The sequence below is a fragment of the Anopheles merus genome, chromosome 3L (genome assembly GCF_017562075.2).
Source record: "Anopheles merus strain MAF chromosome 3L, AmerM5.1, whole genome shotgun sequence".
NCBI classification, from domain to species: domain Eukaryota; kingdom Metazoa; phylum Arthropoda; class Insecta; order Diptera; family Culicidae; genus Anopheles; species Anopheles merus.
In genome coordinates this window covers 10,193,743-10,218,967 of record NC_054085.1, presented here as the reverse complement: position 1 = coordinate 10,218,967, position 25,225 = coordinate 10,193,743, and the positions used below count along the sequence as shown (strand labels likewise).

The 25,225-nt window shown below is 40.0% G+C and overlaps 2 protein-coding genes and 1 pseudogene across 2 annotated transcripts; all 3 read left to right on the top strand.

Moving 5' to 3' along the window:
• Nucleotides 1-1,782: 1,782 nt before the first annotated feature.
• Nucleotides 1,783-6,786, top strand: LOC121599198 (CD109 antigen-like). The gene is made up of 12 exons (XM_041926815.1): nt 1,783-1,912; nt 2,000-2,195; nt 2,258-2,933; nt 2,996-3,264; nt 3,329-3,420; nt 3,486-3,741; nt 3,801-4,010; nt 4,110-4,563; nt 4,621-4,920; nt 4,992-6,253; nt 6,327-6,480; nt 6,557-6,786. Exons 1-12 carry the CDS (start codon nt 1,851-1,853, stop codon nt 6,646-6,648), a joined length of 4,023 nt encoding a protein of 1,340 aa, XP_041782749.1. The 5' UTR covers nt 1,783-1,850; the 3' UTR covers nt 6,649-6,786.
• Nucleotides 6,787-14,245: 7,459 nt separating this feature from the next.
• On the top strand, nt 14,246-18,513 carry LOC121598944 (annotated as a pseudogene).
• A 1,421-nt stretch (nt 18,514-19,934) lies between these two features.
• On the top strand, nt 19,935-25,184 carry LOC121599197 (CD109 antigen-like). Its single transcript, XM_041926814.1, has 12 exons — nt 19,935-20,036; nt 20,098-20,293; nt 20,352-21,030; nt 21,096-21,370; nt 21,439-21,533; nt 21,594-21,849; nt 21,916-22,125; nt 22,189-22,642; nt 22,705-23,004; nt 23,076-24,340; nt 24,404-24,557; nt 24,625-25,184. Exons 1-12 carry the CDS (start codon nt 19,975-19,977, stop codon nt 24,726-24,728), a joined length of 4,050 nt encoding a protein of 1,349 aa, XP_041782748.1. The 5' UTR covers nt 19,935-19,974; the 3' UTR covers nt 24,729-25,184.
• Nucleotides 25,185-25,225: the final 41 nt, after the last annotated feature.

Sequence of the window (25,225 nt, the reverse complement as noted above, 5' to 3'; positions counted from 1 at the left end):
AGTAGGTCCATTTTGTCCCACGTGCTCATTTTGCCCCGTGTTCCCTTACTCTAGCGGGAATCGTATTTGGTTGAGCTATCTTGCAAATAAGGTCGACCATGCCAGAGTAACATGGGTCCGTAGCGAAGTGATCAACTGTTATCAATGTTTTATACGTTTCGCGTTTTCACCTTTGTGTATAATAATTGGAATCAAATCGTATAAGATGGTTTGGTATGCAGAATTTCGAGACGATTTAGTGTTTCTTTAATTTAACTAAATCTTGCAGGCTTGGAGTATAAGCAGAAAGTACTTTATAATATAAAAACCCAAACACAGCATAAATAATTGTGAGTTGTAAGATAGTGATTTGATGAACATGAAACAAATCTGAAAAACAATTAAAGCATTTTTTTCCAGATAATTATTTGATTTTTTTTGTTATTTATTGATTAGAATTCCGCGGACCACGGCCTTCTTGAAGCGAAACAAGGTCACAAACAGTCTCGTTTCAGTCATCGTTTTTGTCATGGTCAGTCAAGAGTTAAAATAAATAACACGTTAAAGGTCACTTTGCACGAATACTGTTTAACAATGCGCAACATGTCAGGTTGATGACGATCACAAAGCTTGGCTTCTTGTGTCTCGAAAGTTGTCCTAGGTCCACGTCGAACTAGTTCATTTTCTTTTTTTATTTACAAATCAATGGTTAAGGTATTTGCTGCATTCTATTTGTTAACCACGTACGTCTCCGTTCTCCATTGATTAATTGCGTGGTCCATTTCATGTATATTAGGCCTTGCCAAATGGTTAAGCGGATCAAATACCCCATTTGTTGGATTGTTTCTATAAATGTACACTTTGAGGCCTTTTCACTTAATGCGTTGATGGATCAATTAACTTTTCGTTACTTACTTATCCGGCGCTAAAACCGCTTTGCGGTCTTGGCCTGCCCCAGGAGTGTCCGAAACCGCTCGCGGTCTCGCGCCTTCGTCTGCCAGTCCGTTATCCCGGCCTTAATGGCGGACGCCTCCACGCCATTTTGCCACCTCAATTTGGGCCTACCACGCCTCCTCTGTCCTTGTGGACGGTCTAAAAAGACTTTACGGGCTGGGTCGTCCGTTTCCATGCGTACAACATGGACACTTTTCGTACTGTTCGTTTTTAGAGAACTAAGAGAGAACTAAACATGACGTCTTCACACATTACGGCTTACCACAGGTAAATATTTCACCCAGTAAAATGCAAATGACTTAATAAGCATTGTTTTAAAATCATTGTTTTGAGCCATATCACAGGATTATTCTAATCTCTTCATATTACTCTATAATTTCGCGTTTACAAATACTTCGGCAGAAAAATACAAAATTTCAGAAAAGTTACCATGCTCGAAATATCATTTAACTTTACTAATACTAATGTTTCTATAAGAGTTTACAATGAGCAAATAACAATATAAAACAAAACTCTGTGTGAATAAGCAATACAGCAATCTATCAATGAGCCAAACAACTTAGTATGCAACAAGTTCATGCCATACTGCTAAATGGTAACCTAACTCAAAATTCAAATAATAAATTTCTTTTGTTTAAGGTAAACTCCAGCAGGATGTGCAATTTTGCAAGCATAAATACTATTAACGCACTGCAATATTAGCCACTGGAATCGGTATTCCTGTACAAACCAAGGGGATTTATTCTTATCGCCCGGCGTTCATGCAGGTCGCTATGTTTACAGTAACATCAGAGGGCAGGGAATCCCCAATAACAACAGCACAGCTTCACCGATAGGGATGCAAACTGTCCGTGATTCAGTTCAATCGTAGACGGCATCCGAAGCAGACGCGAAATCGCACAACGTCCAAACCAACCATGTGGCAGTTCATAAGGTCACGAATATTAACGGTGATAATCTTCATAGGTGCTGCTCATGGGTAGGAACAAACGTGCTGGTAGTGCTGTGCCAATCGATTGAGTTGAGAGTAATTTGTACACTACGAAACGAAATATACTTTTTCTAGGCTACTGGTTGTGGGTCCGAAATTTATCCGGGCCAACCAGGAATACACTCTGGTGATCAGCAACTTTAACTCACAGCTAAGCAAAGTGGACCTGCTGTTAAAACTGGAAGGCGAAACTGATAATGGTTTAAGCGTTCTGAACGTTACCAAGATGGTTGACGTGCGACGTAATATGAACCGAATGATCAACTTCAATGTATGAAGAGTGAGCAATATTAGTTTTTAAGGCTTACAACTAAAACATTCGATCCTTTGCAGATGCCTGAGGATCTGACGGCTGGAAACTACAAAATAACTATCGATGGACAGCGAGGCTTCAGCTTTCACAAGGAGGCAGAGCTGGTGTATCTCAGCAAATCGATATCGGGGCTAATACAGGTCGATAAGCCCGTATTTAAACCTGGCGATACGGTGAACTTCCGTGTGATCGTGCTGGACACGGAGCTGAAGCCACCAGCGAGGGTCAAGTCGGTTTATGTAACTATACGAGATCCTCAGCGCAATGTGATTCGCAAATGGTCCACGGCAAAACTGTATGCCGGTGTGTTCGAGAGCGATCTGCAGATAGCACCTACTCCAATGCTCGGGGTCTGGAATATCTCGGTGGAGGTGGAAGGAGAAGAGCTTGTGTCAAAGACGTTTGAGGTGAAGGAGTACGTGTTGTCAACGTTCGACGTGCAGGTCATGCCATCGGTGATTCCACTGGAAGAGCACCAAGCTGTGACTCTTACAATCGAAGCGAACTATCACTTTGGTAAGCCAGTGCAAGGAGTGGCTAAGGTGGAGCTGTACCTAGAAGACGATAAGCTAAATCAGAAAAAAGAGCTGACTGTGTACGGAAAGGGCCAGGTAGAGTTGCGCTTTAACAATTTTGCAATGGATGCAGATCAGCAGGATGTACGAGTGAAGGTGTCATTTATCGAGCAGCACACAAGTAACAATCATGTTCGAGATACCGTTGCTAACAGTGATTAAATAAGAAATATCTCTTCACAGATCGTACGGTGGTCAAACAGTCACAAATCACGGTATATAGGTATGCGTACCGAGTAGAGTTGATAAAAGAGAGTCCACAGTTTCGTCCGGGACTCCCGTTCAAATGTGCGCTGCAGTTTACACACCATGATGGAACACCGGCTAAAGGCATTAGCGGTAAGGTAGAGGTATCCGATGTAGGATTCGAAACGACAACAACGAGTGATAACGATGGATTGATTAAGCTCGAGCTGCAACCAAGTGAGGGTACTGAACAACTCGGTATTAGCGTAAGTATCGAGAATGGTTATTTAATCGTTGACAAAGCATCTTGAAGGGTCAGTTCTTTTGCAGTTCAATGCTGTTGATGGATTCTTTTTTTATGAAGATGTGAATAAGGTAGAAACGGTTACGGATGCTTACATTAAACTGGAGCTGAAATCACCGTGAGTAATAACTTGCTACAAAGTGAAGGTGGCAGTGTGATGTATAACATAACATATCGTTCTAGCATCAAACGGAACAAATTGATGCGCTTCATGGTGACGTGCACGGAGCGCATGACATTCTTTGTGTACTATGTCATGTCAAAGGGCAACATTATCGATGCAGGCTTCATGCGACCCAACAAGCAAACGAAGTACCTGTTGCAGCTAAACGCAACAGAAAAGATGATTCCGAGGGCGAAAATTCTCATCGCTACCGTAGCGGGCCGCACTGTGGTGTACGACTACGCAGACCTCGATTTCCAAGAGCTTCGCAATAATGTAAGCAATTGTATGTCACGTTGTTTAAGGTAACACTTATTCGTGTTGTTTGAAAACAGTTTGATTTAAGCATTGACGAGCAAGAGATCAAGCCGGGACGACAAATCGAGCTGAGCATGTCTGGACGCCCAGGAGCGTACGTTGGGCTGGCCGCGTATGACAAAGCCTTGCTACTGTTCAACAAGAACCACGACCTGTTCTGGGAGGACATTGGGCAGGTGTTTGATGGGTTCCATGCAATCAATGAGAACGAGTTTGACATATTCCACGTATGTATGATGCAAAAATCGAGCAAGAGCAAGATATACCAGAATTTATCACAAACAATTATCAATTATCACAAACGGGACGCGTAATTACTTTTGCAGAGCTTGGGTCTGTTCGCCAGGACACTGGACGATATCTTGTTCGATAGTGCAAATGAAAAGACGGGGCGTAATGCACTGCAGTCAGGCAAGCCGATCGGCAAGCTGGTGTCGTATCGGACTAACTTTCAAGAATCGTGGCTGTGGAAGAATGTTTCCATCGGACGGTCGGGGAGTCGCAAGCTGATCGAGGTAGTACCGGACACGACCACCTCCTGGTATCTGACGGGCTTCTCGATCGATCCCGTGTACGGGTTGGGTATCATCAAGAAGCCAATCCAGTTCACAACAGTCCAGCCGTTCTACATCGTAGAGAACTTACCATATTCAATAAAACGAGGCGAAGCGGTCGTGTTGCAGTTTACGCTGTTCAACAACCTTGGAGCGGAGTATATAGCCGATGTGACGCTGTACAATGTGGCCAACCAGACCGAGTTCATCGGACGTCCAGTTACGGGTGAGTGAGGTTTGTATCAATAAGATTACATAAAAAAAATAAACATTTATTTTCCAGATCTCAGCTGCACCAAATCGGTAAGCGTTCCTCCGAAGGTTGGTGTTCCGATCTCATTTTTCGTAAAGGCCCGCAAGCTCGGCGAGATGGCGGTTCGTGTGAAGGCTTCGATAATGCTGGGGCACGAAACGGATGCGTTGGAAAAGGTGATAAGGGTGATGCCCGAAAGCTTGGCGCAACCAAAAATGGATACAAGCTTTTTCTGCTTCGACGATTACAAAAATCAAACGTTCCCTTTCAACTTGGACATCAACAAGAAGGCCGACAATGGATCGAAAAAGATTGAGTTTAGACTAAACCGTAAGTAGAAAGTTTACAAATTAGTTAAAGTCATTCTTAGCTGTTCTTCTTTTACCCAATCATTTCTACAGCCAACTTGCTGACCATGGTCATCAAGAACCTGGACAATCTACTCGCCGTTCCGACGGGATGTGGTGAGCAGAATATGGTCAAATTTGTTCCCAACATTTTGGTGCTGGATTATCTGTATGCCACCGGATCGAAAGAACAACATCTAATCGACAAAGCTACGAATTTGTTGCGTCAAGGATATCAGAACCAGATGCGTTACCGCCAGACAGATGGTTCGTTTGGTGTGTGGGAGAAAAGTGGCAGCAGCGTGTTTCTCACCGCGTTCGTTGCCACATCGATGCAAACTGCATCGAAATACATGAACGATATAGATGCAGCAATGGTAGAGAAGGCATTGGATTGGTTGGCCTCGAAGCAGCACAGCTCGGGACGGTTTGACGAGACCGGTAAAGTGTGGCACAAAGATATGCAAGGAGGGTTGCGCAATGGTGTGGCCCTCACATCGTATGTGTTGACGGCATTGCTGGAGAATGACATTGCCAAAGTGAAGCACGTGGTGGTAATCCAAAACGGAATGAACTATCTGAGTAATCAGCTTGCATTCATTAACAATGCATACGACCTATCGATAGCAACCTACGCGATGATGTTGAACGGACACACCATGAAGAAAGAGGCACTCGATAAGCTGATTGATATGTCTATCAGTGATAATAATAAAAAAGAACGGTACTGGGGAACAACGAACCAAATAGAAACCACAGCATATGCTCTGTTGTCGTTTGTGATGGCCGAGAAGTATCTGGACGGTATACCGGTTATGAATTGGTTGGTGAATCAACGGTACGTTACCGGAAGCTTTCCACGCACGCAAGACACGTTTGTGGGCCTTAAAGCGCTGACCAAATTGGCGGAAAAGATATCTCCGTCCCGAAACGACTACACCGTTCAACTGAAGTATAAGAAGAGCACAAAGTACTTCAACATCAACTCGGAGCAAATTGATGTCCAAAATTTCTTGGAAATACCGGAGGACACGAAAAAACTTGAGATCAATGTAGGGGGTATTGGGTTTGGGCTGCTGGAGGTCGTTTATCAATTTGATTTGAATCTCGTCAACTTTGAGCATCGTTTCAAACTAGACCTGGAAAAACAGAACACAGGCTCAGACTACGAGCTGAGACTGAGGGTCTGTGCCAACTACATCCCCGAGCTGACCGACAGTCAATCGAACATGGCACTAATCGAGGTGACCTTACCGAGCGGTTACGTTGTCGATCGCAATCCGATCAGCGAGCAGACGACGGTGAATCCGATACAGGTAAGCATATTTGAATGTTGTAAATGGGGGATACTTGGAGCTACCATTTAATTGCTTGGAATTTCATTCGCAGAACATGGAAATTCGTTACGGTGGCACTTCAGTCGTTCTGTACTACAACAATATGGGCACCGAGCGAAACTGTTTTACCGTGACTGCGTACAGACGCTTTAAGGTAGCATTGAAGCGTCCAGCGTATGTTGTTGTGTACGATTATTATAATACAAGTGAGTAATAGTCATAGATTAGCTATGGAATTGCACAGGGCATGTGATACTCGTTGCTTTTTTAAATAATTTTCAGATCTGAACGCCATCAAAGTGTACGAAGTGGACAAGCAGAATGTGTGCGAAATCTGCGAGGAAGAAGACTGTCCCGCAGAGTGCAAGAAATAGAGACTGAACGGTGAAAGAGAAAATGTGGCAAAGATGTCGTCAGAGGCAGCTTGATACGCAGATAAATGCAAGAGTTGAAATAGTTTTTGCAAGAGCGAACATGTTAAATAAAACACTTCCAAATGATGCAAGAACCAATTATTTCACGATTTGCTTTCAAGTTAATAACTGATCTTTGTAAGAGTTCATACATTGTTCTTAAAGAAAAATGTGACAATTTTCGGCAACGGCGATGCTTGTCAAACGTTATGCTTACTAGAAGGTGACCAGCATTGGGACGGAACCATGGGTGAGCAAATAAGAAATCTATAGCTATCATTTTATTACATTTAAATTCATATGCAAATAATAAATCTATTTGCTATTATTTTAACAACTTGGTTCCGATCAGAAACAGCAGCATTATGGAAAAAGTATGCACGTTGGAGGTAAGTTTTACTGCATAAAAATTCATTAAAAACAATAGACCTTCTTGAAGACAAAGTGATACCAATATCTGGCAAAAAAATGAACATTTTAACATTCCAAAATCAAAACACAATCTTCAAAATACGTTACAGACAGATTATATACGGGAAACCAACTATAATGTTGTCGAACTAAAATATCTTCTTAGTAACAATCAGGAAAAAGCATACCAAACTATATTCTAGTATGAATGATGAAAATTAAACTGGCGGAGATATTTTTCTTAGGTGCCTAAGCTCAACTTTTAAAGGGAAGCAAGCTTATGTATGAGTTAAATGTAGCATGACTCATAAACAATCACTAGAAGCTCTCAGTGCAACACTGAATGATGTTAGAGGTAAAGATAAGTAGATGGGAGTGCTTTAGTACTTATTTGCGTAGATCTCCGCCAAACTTAACCAGTTAGTCCTGGATCAACACAAGTTGACGAAAGAAATGCATGCATAAAGACATCATGGATATGAAAGCTTGTTGAACCTATTTATTTGAAGCAAAATATAAGAGTAAAAACAGATACTTGAAGTTCTCAAACATTCGTGTTAAATAAATGTTTGCCAATAGGTGAAGGAAAATTACATCTAGAAACATCTGGTAGCAGGCTAGTATTGTAATACACCAAAAAAATCTATACTATATTGAAAGAAAGGGGTTAAAAAAGAGAGCTTTCCTTGCACTTCATATTACGATGTTCATCAAATTAAAGGAAAGGTTTGGCCCCGCGGCTTCGAGATAGTAACACTACAGGAGTTGCGCTGGAAATGCGTAACGGTGCGCAAGTAATTCAGCAACTGCACAATCTTCCAGAGTGACGGAGAGACGCGCAATCGCGGTACTGCGTTCATGATGCTGGGTGCGATGCAACAGAGGGTGATCGGGTGGTGTCCGGTCAACGAACGGATGTGCAGGATGAGGATTCGTGGCAGATTCATCAACCTGAGCGTTATTAATGACCACAGTCCGCACTTTAAGAGCTCCCATGACGAACAGTAACATTTTTATACGCAGTTTGAGAGGGAGTACGATCGCTGCCTAACACATGATGTAAAGATCGTCATAGGAGACGTTAACGCTCAGGTCGGACAGGAGGAGGCAATAAACCAACCATCGGAAGCTTCAGCGTCTACCAGCGGACAAATGACAACCCCAGGTGGCCTCGTCCTAGCACATGAGCATCCGCAGCACCTTCTTACAGAATGCTCAACGCCGTAGTTACACCTGGAGACAGCCTAGAGGTGATTCAAAATCCCAAATCGACCAGGTTCTGATTGACGGAAGGCACTTCTCGGGTATTATCGACATCAAAACGTATTGAGGCGCGGCACAGTTTGTTTTGGTGAATACAATGTTGGCATAGAATAAAAATAAATTGATGGAATTTTGTGGCATTTTATTAAGCAAAAAACGATATCAACTTTTTTTCATTTGATGAAATGATTTTTGAATATGTTTTGTTTGTTTTTTTATGAATCAAACCAAACACAGCTGATAGCTATTCAATCGAAGTCGACAATTATTTAAATCATGTGGACAAAGTACAAAATACTGGTTGACGTATTTACAAGTGGTAGACAATTATGTTTTTCAAATCAGGAATAATCGTGTGTATAAATATTGCGCAAAGGGATTTTGTTTCAGGTCCTACTCAATACGTGCACGTCATGCAGAATGGAAACTTATCATTCAGTGTTTGGTACGTCGGGCATTGGCAAACATATAAAATATCCATAGGGTAAATGTAAGCTGAGTTTAAGCACCGGTGCTCGATTGTGAAGTTTATGTTAGATAAATCCATGAAGGACAGCTTTGAATGTTAAAATGTTATGAAAGAATATTATTACCTTATCCCATTTGTTCTGAAAAAGTCACTACTGAAATAAAACAGCACAACGCTTTTATGTACAAAATACAGCTAAGTGGAATATTACAAATTAGGTGTATAAATACAATACATAAACTATGCTGTAGTGTTATTTTTTTTTGCTAGTCGCATGGACCAATTGAAATACGACACTATCCATGAAGTACGTTAAAAAATATTTTAACATAATATTTAAATAATTCATAATATTCTCTTAACTTGTGCAGGCATCTAGACGAAAAATATGATATAGTACAAAGAGCTTTTCTTATTCATTACTAGATGATTTAACCGTTTTGATGCGGACTAGCATATTTTTTCGATTTAATAAATAAAGATGAATATGCAATCCAAGAAGTACAAACATTATTACAAAAAATGTATTCCAAAGCTTTACTTTTTTAACTGTCGAAATAGCCGTATGTGGTCTATATCTGCAAAAACTACTCATTGGCGTGGAGTTTAGTGATTTGATTGGTGTACGCATAGTATCTTGAGTAGCAGGAACTCGATCCACTCAATATTTGAGCGAATGACAGGTATTCTTTTGATGAATTTGTTGAAGAAATAACATTATTCCAAATTGTACATAATGTATAATAATATAAATCAAACTGTTACTGGAATGTGGAATAGCGATTCGATACCTTGTGTTTGGAATCCCGGTATTCTACTCGATATACAAAGATGGACTGCAACAAGTATAGTGGCAAGCCTATAAAATACTCTCCCTGATATTTCAGGATCGTCTAATCCCGCACGTTGAAGAGATAGTTGGAAACCTTTAAAGAGATCTTCACCATGCGGCAGATCTTGGAGAAGATGGCTGAATACAGACACAACACATACCATCTCTTCATTCCAAGCTGCATATGATAGCATAGCCAGGATAAAACTGTATGACGCTATGAGCTCTTTTGCAATATCGGGCAAACTGATAAGGCTAGTTAGAATGACTATGACCAACATCACATGCCAGGTGAGGGTGGATGGAAAACTCTCAGGATCTTTTACTACCACCAAGGGTCTGCGCCAGGAGCACGGGCAACTCATTTCTGTTTTAAACCTTCGTCTGGTTTTTTTCAAAGAACATTAAAATGTCAAATATCCACACATTAATCAAATATCCACACATCTTTATTGGTTTACATCTTCATTGGTGCAACAACCGGAATGAGCTATCAGTGACATATTGATTATCCATAGCTGTATAATTTGCCCTATGTACGTGGGGCATGGTCCATACGTGGCTTGAAACCATGACGGACATGTTGTTAAGCCGTGCATATTGACGACAGTGCTACAGGAAAGGTCATTTCTCGCGATACCTATGCGATTACGCGATTCCTGGTGTGCACAAATTTGCAGTACGACAATATTTCTCAGTGGACTTTTTGACATCTCCGTAAACTCAGTGAATTCCTAAACATCGGTGAGTAATATTGTGCAGTGGATCTTATAGCAATGATCTCACCAATCTAGCTGCTAGAATAGCTTCTACGTAAGCAAGGCCCGATTCCACGTAACCTGTCGATGCACGCAAGGCCTTCAATAATGTATGAGTTATTCTTCATAGCAAAGATAATAACGTGAGTGATATCAAGTGATGTATAATGTCTGCTGCTGTAGGGCGTGACGATTTAAGCGATAATACCAGGCTTATGTTGGCTTGTTTAGCATGTAAAGTTCCATTCAATAGGATATTCCCTTTCTATAACAATCGTGTACCCATTTTCTATAGGTTTTTAAAATTTTAACTGGAGTTTTTTTACATATTACATACTTTTATAGATAAAGTGATAGGATAATAATAATATGATAATATTACGATATACTTTTTTAATTAGTCTCGTGGTAAAGTCATCAATTCGCATGACTTAACAACATGCCCGTCGTGGGTTGAAACCTAAAATGGACTGCCCCGCAGTAACAACGACTGACTATCCGGCTGCGAGGTCATGCATACGTCGGGAAAGTCTGTACAGGCTGGCATGTTCACGTAGAGCGTTACGCCAAATAGTAGATGAGTTATTCTCAGTGTGCTTAAAACTCCAAAAGAGTTTGGTGTTTTCTTTAAGCTTGATTTTTTTGTGTAATGCTTAATTAGTGCTTACAACATGCTTCATAGGTTTGTGATGCAAGAGTGGTGGCTGGCAATTAAATTTAATAATTCTTAGTACAACTTTTAAAGCCACGTAAAAAACATCTTAGAAGAGTATTACAATGTGGTTATAGTATTGATGCTTACACAACCAAATTGGATTGTAACCGTATAGCTTATGGAAAGTTAAGTTTATAAGCTCATCTTCAGAGTCAACTTTGAAATTGAATCCAACTTTAAAATAGGATAGTTGATACATTCTTCTTCTTCTTTGGCTCAACAACAGTGGTCGGTCAAGGTCTACCTGTACCTCTTGTGGGCTTGGCTTTCAGTGACTTATAGATACCTCCATAGCAGGATAGTCAGTCCTACGTATGGTGGAGTTGATACATATTTTTGGATATTTTATTAACAAAATCATATGCTGAAATTTATATAAAAATACTATATACCAGGGACTTCCACACGATTCGTCTCGTGGGCCGCATTTCTTCGTAAATAACTATGTTGAGGGTCATTTCACCTTACCTTACCAAACTTACCTAACTGATGGGTAATAGTTAAAAATACAATATTATTCATAAATATCAAAATAATATCAAATTAATTTAAACCTTTACAAAGATATCGTAAGCCTCATTATGAACTCTCAAGGGCCATAGGTTAGGCACCTCTGCTATTTACTACATGTCAAATAGCCAGGATACACATCTATTCTATCACATTTCTATTCCAATCAATCACTATGTTACTCCCGTGAATGATGTTAGCAGGACTTATAAGGAGAAAAGCTTATACAGTGGTGGGTATTAAACAGGTAAACAAAAATAAAATCAGAATAATGTTTATTTTTTTAAGAATTGAAGCATCTCTACTTATCCTGGAAGAATCAAATATTTGTCAGTATAGTGTGACAGTATTTCCTAGTACAGTATTTCCAGTATATCCTAAAAAATCGGTCTGGTGCTTCATTAAAAAAAAACATTAGTCTTGAGGTAACTATCAGAAAAGGGAAAAAGAAGTAGATGTTGTAAGGGTAAAAGCAGCACAAAACCATACAAAGAACCATAAACTACCTATGTGCCAGATTTGGATCAAATCAACGTTTTTGTTATTGTGTGATTGACAACTGTTCATACAGATGGTAATAGAAACGTTCGTTTTTAGTGATGTGATAAAACAATAGTTTGAAAATTAAATGAAAAAGAAATTTAATTTTGTCACGTGTATTGCAGCATGAAGAGCTGACTTCATCGTCGTGCTAAACATAAAAATGGCTTAAAATCTCGGCTTTCTCTTAAAACATCCACAATCATCAAGCGACAATTACCACGAAAGCATTTTACAAGTTCAATGTTATCAATTCTTTGAATGAAAAAGCCCTCAATTCAAAAATTTTTTGTAGCATTTCCGTGATAACAGATTTATATGATTGCCTGGGTTTTCCCAATCACGGTTTACGTTACCCCAAATATATTCGAAAACATGGAATTCCCCAATGTTTTTGTTTAACTTTATTCGTCAACACTATCGGAAATAGGCGCATTTTTGCTATAATCACACAACACCACATCAAGCCATGTGGTTGTTCATAAGGTCACGAATATTAATGGTGATAACTTCCATAAGCACTGAACATTGATGTGCAAACATGCTGGAAGTGTTGTGCAATTCGAGGGAGTTGAAAATAGATTAGGCACTGAACATTTAAAATTTAATTTAAAAAATATTTTTTTTAAGGCTATGACATAGTAAAATACCGAAATTTTCCTGAGCCAATGAGGACTACACACTGGCAACTTTAACTTACACTTAACCATAGGGGAGCTTGATAGTGTAGTTAGAATTTGGTGAACGGGACAAAAATGAATGACATGCAATAGAATATCAACCGGACGAGAAATGTCAATGTAGGAAGCAATCGTTACGAGTGCTAGCAACAAAAAATGGAAAAAATTATAGGGCCCAGGATGTTACTCCAATGCATTCATAAACAATCCAGAAAACCAAGAAACAATCAACCCCTTCGAAACCTTCGTTCCTTTTACTCTATATTTTGACAGTTTGGTGGTAAGCAGAGAGCGATTCACAGAAACAAAGGCAGTGCAGATACGGGTTAGAAAGTATGTAGGTGTATACTGTTCCAAGAGATTCTTCAAATTTGAAGATGTGCGATGTGTAAAACAATAAAACTCTTTTAAGTCCGGGTGGTCGTTACATCTAATCACTTGAGGAAATGGATCGATAACCTGGACGAAAGAACAAATAGTCAAAAGAGGATCCCATGGTGTTTTGAGATAATTTTTTATCATTTCTCTTGCTTCTTATCTTTAAACATAATAACCTTACATACGCACGGTGCTTTTCACACCAACTTGTACATGGTACTTTTGTAGCAAATAATCAGGCTTCTGCTATTGGGGCCCTTTCCGTTTGAAGCTCGCAGGCTGAAATTTTAGCCTGTCAGCTGTTTGCATTGTATAGCAGTTTTCGAGCAGCTATCTAAGTGAGTATAATAGACAGGTGGACTTATCCCAAGGTGTATGAATTTAGAAGACTGATTTTTATCGCTTCTGCTTCTCAATGAAGATTTTAAGAGTGTTTTGAGTGTTCGTCAAGCCTTCAGAAAGCTCGTTGGAGCAAAAGTTTTCACTCGTTCTGACAAAAAGTGATATTCAAATTTGGTTATAACAATGCTTTGAGACCACCTGGGCTACATACACTTTGATTCCAGATTCGATCACCTGATTTCTTTAATGCACCTTGGGATAAATGTAAACAACACCGTGTTTTCGAGCAGGTACTCGAATCTAATTCTAGCTTTGTGGCTAGAATAATCTAGACTGAAAATTGCAGGCTAGTTTTTTGTGTGGTTTTGTATGGAGTGTTTACATGATTTCAGCCTCCAACTGTCAAACTCCATACAAACTAGACAAACAAACTACAAACAACAAACTCCATACAAACTAACGAGAATCGTGAAGGCCCCCATTGTTGGTTTAATACCAGTTGAACTGCAGTATTTGATTGTGTAAGCATCAATACTATAATCACACTCCAATATTCAGGCAAGGTGTTTTTTGGATGCGATTTTAAAGAAGCATAGGCTTTATTCTTATCAAACGGCATGAGTTAATTTTTATTTGCAATCAAGTGAGGATATTGAATTAATGGATGTTAGCGTATGTGTTTCAAATTTTGTTGATTTAATGAAATATAATTATAAATCTTTACTCATTTTGCAGTTTGTAAATAAAAATGATGGATTTGTCTTCGAACACAGTGTGTACAGAGATAAATTCGTTACAAATGCTTACATTAAAAAAGAGCTGAAATCACCGTAAGTAATAACCAGCTACAAATTGAAACAGGCAGTGTGATGTGCAGTATAACCTGACTTGTTCTAGCATCAAACGGAACAAATTGATGCGCTTCATGGTGACGCGCACGGAGCGCATGACATTTTTTGTGTACTATGTCATGTCAAAGGGCAACATCATCGATGCAGGCTTTGTGAGACCAAACAAGCAAACGAAGTACCTGTTGCAGCTAAACGCAACAGAAAAGATGATTCCTACGGCGAAAATCCTTGTCGCTACCCTATTGAATCGTACTATGGTGAACTATCGTTGTGGATATTGATTTCCAAGGGTTTTGTAACAACGTATGTGGCCATTGTGTTAAGTATGTTGTTTGAAGAATTGCTTATTCGTGTTGTATGAAAACAGTTTGATTTAAGCATTGACGAGCAAGAGATCAAGCCGGGACGACAAATCGAGCTGAGCATGTCTGGACGCCCAGGAGCGTACGTTGGGTTGGCCGCGTATGACAAAGCCTTGCTGTTGTTCAACCAGAACCACGACCGGTTCTGGGAGGACATTGGGCAGGTGTTTGATGGGTTCCATTCATATGATACAAATGAATTCGACCTGTTTCACGTAAATATAAGATTTTAGCATAAAGTATACAGTGAGATTTAAATTTAAAAAAATTACTTCGATTGATTCGTATTTTAGAACATGGGCTTGTTTGCCAGAATGGATAATATTATGTTTAATGAATCCAATGATAAATCGGCACGCAGTGGACAGCAGGCGGACGGAACGGTATTCAGGAAACAGTTTCTGGAATCATGGCTGTGGAAGACTGCGATCATTGGAAATTCCGGTAGTCTCAAGATGATTGAGGTTGTGCCGGATACAACGACCTCCTGGTATCTGACGGGTTTTTCGATCGATCCCGTGTACGGGTTGGGTATCATTCAGAAACCGATCGAGCTCACAACAGTGCAGCCGTTTGTCATTATGGAAAGCTTGCCGTATTCAATCATGCGAGGTGAGGCGATCGAAATACAATTTATTCTTATCAGCAATCTTCAAGAAGAGCACACCGTTGACGTGACGCTGTATAATGAGAACAATAAGATGGAGTTCATAGGATATGCGATTTCAAGTAGGTATCAAAAGTAATAATGACAATATAATACTTAACTTCATTTTTTGATTCTAGACGTAAGCTAAACTAAATCGGTGAGTGTACTTCCAAAGATAGGAAAGCCGATCTCATTTCTGATAAAAGCAAACAGGCTCGGTGAGATGATGGTTCGTTTGAAAGCCTCAATAGCCAATGGAATTGCGACAGATGCTCTGGAGAAGGTGATACGAGTTTTGCCAGAGAGCTTGGTACAGTCAGGAATAGAATCGTTCGGATTTTTCATGGACACGCACCAGAATCGAACGTTCTTGGTTAATCCGAACATCGATAAACAGGCCGATAACGGATCGATAGCGATCGAGCTTAGAATTAATCGTGAGTATTCAACAAAAGATTTTTGCACCCAACACATTAAAATCAAATTGTATCGTCTCCGCAGCCAACTTATTGATTGAGGTCAAAGAAAATTTAAATGATCTTCGTACTGTATCGCCTACATGTAAGGATGTGATAAGATTAGCACTTAATTTTGCTGTCGAAGATTATCTGATTGCATGTGGACCCAAAGAACAGAATCTTCCCGAAACTGCCGTCAATGTGTTGAGTAAAGAGTATATGTTGCTAATAAGTTGCTTGAATTCGAATGGTTTATTTGATAGCGTGCAGAATACTGTTAGCAAGATATTTTATACTGCATTTGTAGCCAATACGCTGAATACTGCACCCAAGAATGTGCGCCAGACAAGTAATGTTAAATTAGAGAAAGCATTTGACTGGCTTGCCTCTCGACAGCAACGTTTCGGAAGTTTCAAAGAAGCCGAGTCCGATCCGCACTATACACGTAGTGAAATAGCACTGACATCCTACGTATTGGCAGCCATGCTAGAGAACGAAAGCGCCAAAGTCAAGCACGCTCCGGTGATAAAAATGGGCATGAAGTTTCTAAGCAAGCAATTGGAGTTAATCACTAGTGCAAATGATTTGGCGATAGCGACCTATGCGATGATCACATACAGCCTGAAGAACGCTGCGTTCGAAAAGCTGATCGATATGTCAACCATCACAAATAATGGAGCCGAACGATATTGGAACACGTCGAACAGCGTAGAGGCAACGTCTTACGCTTTGCTATCGCATGTGGTGGCCAATAAGTTGCTAGGAGCTTTGCCAATAATGCGATGGTTGGTGAATCAGAGAAGCGAATTAGACAGTGTTTCTGGGCAACAAAATACCTATATACGTCTCAAAGCACTGTCCAGTATGGCAAAAAAGATATCTCCATTCCGGAATGACTATATGGTACAGCTAAAGTACAAGCAGAGTACGCGATTGTTGCGTTTCGATTCATACAGAAATATAATACAAAACATGACCATACCGCAAGACGAAAGGAAGATTAAAATTACCGGTGGGGGGGTATTGGGGTTGGGCTGCTGGAGGTGCTGTATAAATACAGATTGAATCTCGTGAACTTTGAGCATCGATTCCAGCTAGACTTACAAAAACAGAACACAAACTCCGATAATGAGCTGAGGCTGAAGGTGTGTGCCAACTATATCCCCACTCTGCGTGTCAGTCACTCAAACATGGCGCTGATCGAGGTGACCGTTCCGAGCGGTTACGCGGTTGATCGCAATCCGATCAGCGAGCAGACAACGGAGAATCCAATACGGGTAAGATTAATGGTATGTTTGATAAGTAAGATACTTGGAACTACCATTAAATCAACTTGACCTTTCTTTCACAGCACATTGAAATCCGTTACGGTGGCACTTCAGTCGTTTTGTACTACGACAATATGGGCAGTGATCGTAACTGTTTTCACCGTGACTGCGTACATACGCTTTAAGGTAGCATTGAAGCGTCCAGCGTATGTCGTTGTATATGATTATTATAATACAAGTGAGTAGTAGTCATAGATTGGCTATGGAATTGCACAGGGATTGGTTATGGAATTGACACCCGTTGCTTATTAAATTATTAGCAGATCTGAACGCCATTAAAGTGTACGAAGTGGACAAGCAGAATGTATGCGAAATCTGCGTCGAAGGCGACTGTCCCGCAGAGTGTAAGACATTATTTGAGAAAAAAAATTCTATTGTTATAAAGATAAAAACACCAAGTCGTGTGATAATTTTTGTATATTTCCAAAATTGTTCAAATAATTATCCAATAAAAAAATACCGATCCTATTATACACCAATAATATCTTACAATCACTAATCTTACAGATATTTTTCACTTGGCAATGGGCACTTTTTATAAGATAATTTGAATTATTGTTTGACCATGTTTTTTTCATTATTTTGGTTTCTGAGTAATCTATCGTGCCACTGTAGTTCGATATCGATATCGTGTTCGACTAGCGCAGCGATCGGCAAACTTTGAAACCTAAAGAGCCAAGTGTAATTATTTACTTTCAGTTAGCATAATGCATTGTTGAGTAGTTTCATGGGCCGGTCTGCTGGTACAGTCGTCAACTCGTACGACGTAACAACATGCCCGTCATGGGTTCAAGTCCCGAATAGACCGTGCCCCCATACGTAGGACTGACTATCCTGCTATGGTAACAATAAGTCACTGAAAGCCAAGCTCTCTTCATTAGTGGGTACTGGCAGGCCTTGACCGACAGCGGTTGTTGTACCAAAGAAGAAGAAGAAGAAGTCTATCTTACCCACAGTGTTCGTCTTTGTGTACATTCTCCTACAAATTTTTTTAATGGTTTAAAGCATAAAAGGTTTTGATAATTAATAAAAAAATAACAAGAGAAATGATGTGAATTTTGATTTATTTATTTATCGCTGGTCTAATTATTTATATTATAAATAACATCACACCTTGCAAGTCACGAAACCGCAATTTTTCTTTAAACATTGACGAGGACAAACAGAAATTGTTTAACTCTAATACATCGTTAAATTTAGATGACATGACCAGGACATTATTACGAGTGCCACGGTGCGAAGATGGAAATTGGACCGCATTGTTCGACAGGGAGCGATAGGTTGATTCGACCTAAGAGTAAGACAGCTTTCTGACGATTATTTAATGTTCGGTGCAGCTAATTTTTTTTTATTTTGTTCATTCTTTTTCTTATAACGCGCCGATTCAATGGTGTCTGTTTAAAGCTTTAATCAGGTTCGGGTTTTTTAGTTCTAAGAATGATATTTTAATGTGTTATGAAGGGAAAATTTGCTCGTCAACTAAATAAATAATAACATAAATAATAATAATAAATAAATTGAAAAGGTTCTCATTGCCATCTGTAAAATGAATTTAGACATACTTTAATCTATTTTGATTTTTGTATTTTCAAAACAATCATGCAAAAAAATTGTTTTTGAAAACTTTTGATCGGTAAAAACTATAATTCTGATAATTATTCTTACAAAACACTCTAAATCTTAAAAAAAAGTTATCGAAACACATTCTAAAAATCGTGTAACACAGGTTTTCTTTACAACCTTTCTAAAATGTGTTTAGAAAAAAAATGTTTTGCGAAGTGCGAGAATTACAGCCAAAGATATACACGTTTTATTTCAGATATGTGCAAACTCCTATAAAAATGTATGATCTACTCGAGTAGGTGGTTATAGAAGTAAGGAATACAAATTTGAATAAAATGTTAAACAATATTTAAATAAAGTAAAATTTTGTTATTGCTATAAACTAACAGGAAATATTTTTTTTTTTGGACCGGTCGGTCCATGGATTATAAAATAACAGTTAAAACGTTGCTTGAGCATAAGGTATGAAACGCTTCTTTAAATGAATGTATAGGGCTTATCCTTACTTTTCCTTACTTTTGCAGTTCTTTTCCGTAGATATATGATGAGCGTCTAGATAAATATGATTATACGTGTTATTCGCAAATGACTCCTCTACATCTATTACAAATCGAAGAGACCAGTTCGGTAATTATAAACAGCAATCAAACACAAAACCATTCAATGAACTCTCCTCAAGAAGAAGTACCTTCGGCACCAGACGGCAGATTATGATTACGGCAGATAGCGGTAGATTAATTAACATATGATTATCTTGGGCTTTGGCGTGCCTTAGATTTAGGCTTTTTTATAAATTATAAGTTAAAGTTAACAATGCATGTCTCGCATTTATAGGCTCAGATCTTTTTCTCGTCAGGCACACTAGGCAATGATTTAATACCGATCAAAGTGCAGTATATGTTTGTGTAAGCATCAATACTACAATCATATTGCTATGTTCCACAAAGTTTTTAATGTATGTTTGCTATTTGGATGCGATGATAGACAAGCATAAGAAGTTTTATTCTTATCGAATGACGGTATAGCACAATGTTATACAGACAGTAAGAGTTGTGAGCGGGAAATTCCCAATAACAACAGGACAGCTCCACTGATAGGGATGCAAACCACCCGTGATTCAGTTCAATCGTAGACAGCAGCCGAAATAGACGCAAATTCGCACATAGTCAACACCAACTATGCGGCAGTTCATAAGGTCACGAATATTAACGGTGATAATCTTCATTGGAGCCGCACATGGGTAGGAACAAAGGAGCAAATTTTTGTGTAAGCAATAATATGGAACCTACGCTTTGTTTCAGGCTACTGGTCATGGGTCCAAAATGTATCCGGGACAACCAGAATTACACACTTACGATCAGCAACTTTTATTCAAATCCAAGCAAGTTGGACTTGATGGTGAAGCTGGAAGGGAAAAATGATAATAGTTTAAGCATTCTGAACGTGACGAAGATGATCGACGTGCCATGTAAATCTATTCGAATGATCAACTTCAGTGTAAGAAGAGTGGTGAAATGTTATAAGGCTTACGAATAACAGATTTGCGCTTTTGCAGATTCCGGATAATCTGTCCTCTGGGAACTACAAAATTACCATTGATGGGCTGCAAGGTTTCAACTTTCACGAGGAGGCAGAGCTGGTGTATCTCAGCAAATCTATATCGGGAGTGATACAAATCGATAAGCCCGTAATTAATCCTGGTGATACGGTAATCTTTCGTGTGATCGTGCTGGACACAGAACTGAAGCCTCCGGTGAGGGTCAAGTTCGTTAATGTGATCATTCGGGATCCTAATGACAATGTGATCCGTCGATGGCCAGCGGCAGAATTATACGCCGGTGTGTTCGAGAACAATCTGCAGATAGCGCTCACATCTCTGCTCGGAGTGTGGAACATCTCGGTTCAGGTGGCAGGAGAAGAGATTGCGTCAAAGACGTTTGAGGTGAAGAAAGATGTGTTTTCATGGTTCGACGTGCACGTAAAGCCATCGGTGATTCCACTGGAAGAACATCAAACTCTAAATCTCACGATTGAAGCGAAGTATCCCTTTGGCAAGCCAGTGCAAGGAGTGGCCAAGGTGGAGCTATACTTGGAGGGCGATAGGTTAGATATGAGTAAAGATATCAATGTAAACGGGTCAGAACAGGTGATGTTTGCTTTTAATGGTGGTTTGGAGTTGAACAACGAACAGCAGGATGTGCGTGTGAAGGTGGTGGTTGTCGAACAGGATACAGGTGAGTAAAAGGTACCGGGAGAATGTAATGTTTATCTAGAAAAATCTAATACCACATTTTTACAGGTCGAACTGTAATGAAGGAACAGTCCATCTCGGTTCACAAATATCCGTATCGTTTGACGATAGTAAAGGATACCTTACAATTCCGTCCGGGACATCATTTCAATTGCACTGTAATGTTGACCTATCACGATGGTAGTCCAGCTAGAAATGTTTCGCTTTTGGTAGAAGCGACTGGAAAAGGTGTAGAGCACGAGCAGACTTATCTTACACAGCATGACGGTTCAATTAACGTTTTGTTGTATCCAACACTGTCGACCCAGCAAGTTTATCTTACTGTAAGTTAAGTCTCATATTACAGATAACATTTTATTAATTATTCCTTTTGGAAATATGTTTTTTTAAGATTTCAGAGAAAAAGTACGATTTATTATACATGAAAAAACTACATACCGTTCAACCTCTTACTAACATCACCATGAAGCTACAACTACGGTTTCCGTAAGTATCGAGTCGTGTAGTTGTTTACAGACATTTTTAAAATTCTATAAATTTTTCCAGCATAAAACAAAACGAACCTATCATGCTCTTGGCAACGTGCAGCGAGCGGATGACATTTCTCGCCTACTACGTCGTGTCCAAAAGTAATATTGTTGAGGCGGGCTACATCGGCCAGTTCCGACAGAAGAAAATTGTGTTCGAAATTAGTGCAACGGAAAAGATGCTCCCGAAGGCAACGATTTATGTGACCAGCGCATTCGAAAACATTTTAATTTGGGATGCATTGGAGATAGATTTGAGGCCGTTGAGCAACGATGTAACTTTATGATTTGTTTGTGAACTCAATGGTTTCCATGGATTAACTATGTTAATATCTTTTCAGCTGGAAATAAGAGTAAACAAATCGAAAGCTAAACCAGGACAGAAAATAGAGCTGGAGCTGAAGGGACGGCCTAGTGCGTACGTTGGCCTTGCCGCATATGATAAGGGTTTGCTGGCGTTCTCCAACCAGCAGGATCCGTTTTGGGAAGATGTTACGCAGTTGTTTGACTACTCGCACGAAGACGATCAGACCGAGTTTGATGGATTTCATGTATGCCGTGTGTAAAATTGTTCGATTTTATTTTTATTTCTAACGGTGTTTGTGTTGTTCTAGGGTAATGGAATGTTCCTAAAAATTTCGGGTGGTTTTCAACTTGGAAACACACTCAAAGTAACTAAACGCACTGTTAAAGACGTTGCGCCTTCACCGGTATATCAAGCATCTTTGGAAAGGAACTGCATGAAATCGTGGCTGTGGAAAAATGTAACTATTGGAAGATCTGGAACACTTAAACTGGCCGAAGTTTTCCCGGAATTGATGACCTCCTGGACCTTGACGGGCTTCTCGGTCGATCCGGTATACGGATTGAGCATCATCAGGAAGCCGATCGAACTCACAACGGTACAGTCGTTCTTCATCGTAGATTACCTACCGTATTCGATCAAGCGTGATAAAGAGGTCATGTTACAGTTTGCGCTATTCAACAACTTTGAACAGGATCACACTGTTGATATGACGCTGTACAACATAAACAATGAGATGGAAATTCTTGGACACCCAGTAACCGGTGAGTGTCAAAGATGAAAACGACGATCCTCAGCATTGCTATACAACGAATCTTTGTTTTAGACCAAAGCTACACCAAAACGGTGAGCGTTCCTCCGAAGGTGTTATTTCCTGTCTCGTTCCTTGTAAAGGCACAAAAGCTCGGCGAGATGGCGGTCCATGTGACAGCCTCCATAGCCAATGGGCTAGCGACGGACGCCCTGGAAAAGGTGATACGGGTGATGCCCGAAAGCTTGGTGCAGCCGAAAATGGATACAAGCTTTTTCTGCTTCGACGATTACAAAAATCAAACGTTTTTGATTAACTTGGACATCACAAAGAAAGCTGATAATGGATCGATAAAGATTGAGTTTCGACTAAACCGTAAGTAGAGAGCTTACAAACTATTTAAAGGCATTTGTAGCAGTTCTTCTTTTACCCAATCATTTCTGCAGCCAACTTGCTGACCATGGTCATCAAGAACCTGGACAATCTTCTTGCCTTATCGTCGGGAACTGGTGAGGACAATATGGTCAAATTTGTTCCCAACATTTTGGTGCTGGATTATTTGCATGCTATCGGGTCCAAAGAACAGCATCTAATCGACAAAGCTACGAATCTTGTGCGTCAAGGATATCAAAACCAGATGCGCTATCGTCAGACGGATGGTTCATTTGGGTTGTGGGAAAATACAGGTGGTAGCACATTTCTCACCGCATTCGTTGCCACAACGATGCAAACTGCTTCAAAATACATAGTCGATATAGGTACAGAAATAGTGGATAGGGCATTGGATTGGATAGCCTCAAAACAACACAGCTCGGGACGGTTTGATGAGGTCGGTGCAGTGTTTCATAAAGACATGAAAGGAGGGTTGCGCGATGGTGTGGCCCTCACATCGTTCGTTTTAACGGCATTGCTGGAGAATAACATCGCCAAAGTGAAGCACGCAGACGTGATCCAAAAAGGAATGACCTATCTGAGCAATCAGTTTGGATCCATGAACAATGCATACGACCTATCGATAGCAACCTACGCGATGATGTTGAACGGACACACCTTGAAGACAGAGGCACTCAAAAAATTGTTCGATTTGTCAGTCATCAGATACATCAGTCAAACGGAACGGTTCTGGAGAACAACGAACCAAATAGAAACCACCGCATACGCTCTGCTGTCGTTTGTGAGCGCTGAGATGTACCCAGACGGTGTACCGGTCATGAATTGGTTGGTGAATCAACGGTACGTTACCGGTAGCTTTCCGCGCATGCAGGACACGTTTGTGGGCCTGAAAGCGCTGACCAAGATGGCGGAAAAGATATCTCCGTCACGAAACGACTACACCGTTCAACTGAAGTACGGAAAGGATACGAGAATCTTCAGAATCAACTCAGAGCACATTGATGTAATGAATTACATGGATATACCGGAGGAGACAAGGAAAATCAATATCAATGTGAGGGGTGTTGGGTTTGGGCTGCTGGAGGTGATTTATCAATACGATTTGAATCTCGTCAACTTTGAGAATCGATTCAAACTAGACCTGGAAAAACAGAACACAGGCTCAGACTACGAGCTGAGACTGAGGGTCTGTGCCAACTACATCCCCGAGCTGACCGACAGTCAATCGAACATGGCACTGATCGAGGTGACCTTACCGAGCGGTTACGTGGTTGATCGCAATCCGATCAGTGAACAAACGACGGTGAATCCGATACAGGTATAAATATGTATGTTGTGAATAGTGTATTAATCGCTATTGAAAATGTATAATTCCTTATAGAAAATCGAGACTCGTTACGGCGGCACGTCGGTTGTAGTTTATTACGATAATATGGACGACAAAAAGCACTGTTTTACTGTATCCGCACACAGACAGCAGATGCCGACATTGAGACGCCCTGCGTATGTGGTTGTGTACGACTATTATGATACAAGTAGGTTATCAGTGGAGATTGACTGTAGAGTATCTAGTTAATTATTATTTTCTTTATCTTTTTGTAGATCTAAATGCGATAAAAATGTACCACTTAGAGGACCTTAGTGCTTGCGAAATCAGTGGCGAAGATGACTGTTCCGAGGTGTGCAAAACAAAAGGACAGGTGTAAAATAAGAAAATCCTTTCTTCTTACAACGTGTATGTTCCTGCCCGTTCGTTGCGAAAACGCACTCCACTGTTCCTTTCCAGACGACATACGCAATTTGGCATCACCGATCTGTTATAAGTATCCATTTGAAAATTTAACGAATACTCAAGAACTTATTTGACTTCTGCATTTCGTCAGAGTCATTTACATTAAGACTCGGATCATTTGCTAGTTGTAGCTCACTCTCTCCTTCTTCTCTTCATTTATGTTCCTTTTCCTCACTTTCTCACGAATGAAATGAAATGAAATGACATCTGGGACAACTGAAGACGCCATTCACTAGCATACGGAACACAATCATGGGTTGTCGTTTACTTCATGACGTGGATGGTGCCAAACTTACTACTTACAAACTTATCTCAGTAAAGAAAAGTAAAAATAAAAACAAATATACTCACCACCATCAGCATAATAACATCCATAACCGTGGTGAATATGAGTTTGTTTACAATCGAGAA

Bases quoted from the DNA above. Each gene is read 5' to 3' on its own strand.
- LOC121599197 (XM_041926814.1), top strand. From the start codon at position 19,975: ATGCGGCAGTTCATAAGGTCACGAATATTAACGGTGATAATCTTCATT. The intron at 21,534-21,593 runs GTAAGTATCGAG...AAATTTTTCCAG, and splicing joins AAGCTACAACTACGGTTTCC to CATAAAACAAAACGAACCTA. The intron at 22,126-22,188 runs GTATGCCGTGTG...GTGTTGTTCTAG, and splicing joins CCGAGTTTGATGGATTTCAT to GGTAATGGAATGTTCCTAAA.
- LOC121599198 (XM_041926815.1), top strand. From the start codon at position 1,851: ATGTGGCAGTTCATAAGGTCACGAATATTAACGGTGATAATCTTCATA. The intron at 3,421-3,485 runs GTGAGTAATAAC...ATATCGTTCTAG, and splicing joins AAACTGGAGCTGAAATCACC to CATCAAACGGAACAAATTGA. The intron at 4,921-4,991 runs GTAAGTAGAAAG...TCATTTCTACAG, and splicing joins GATTGAGTTTAGACTAAACC to CCAACTTGCTGACCATGGTC.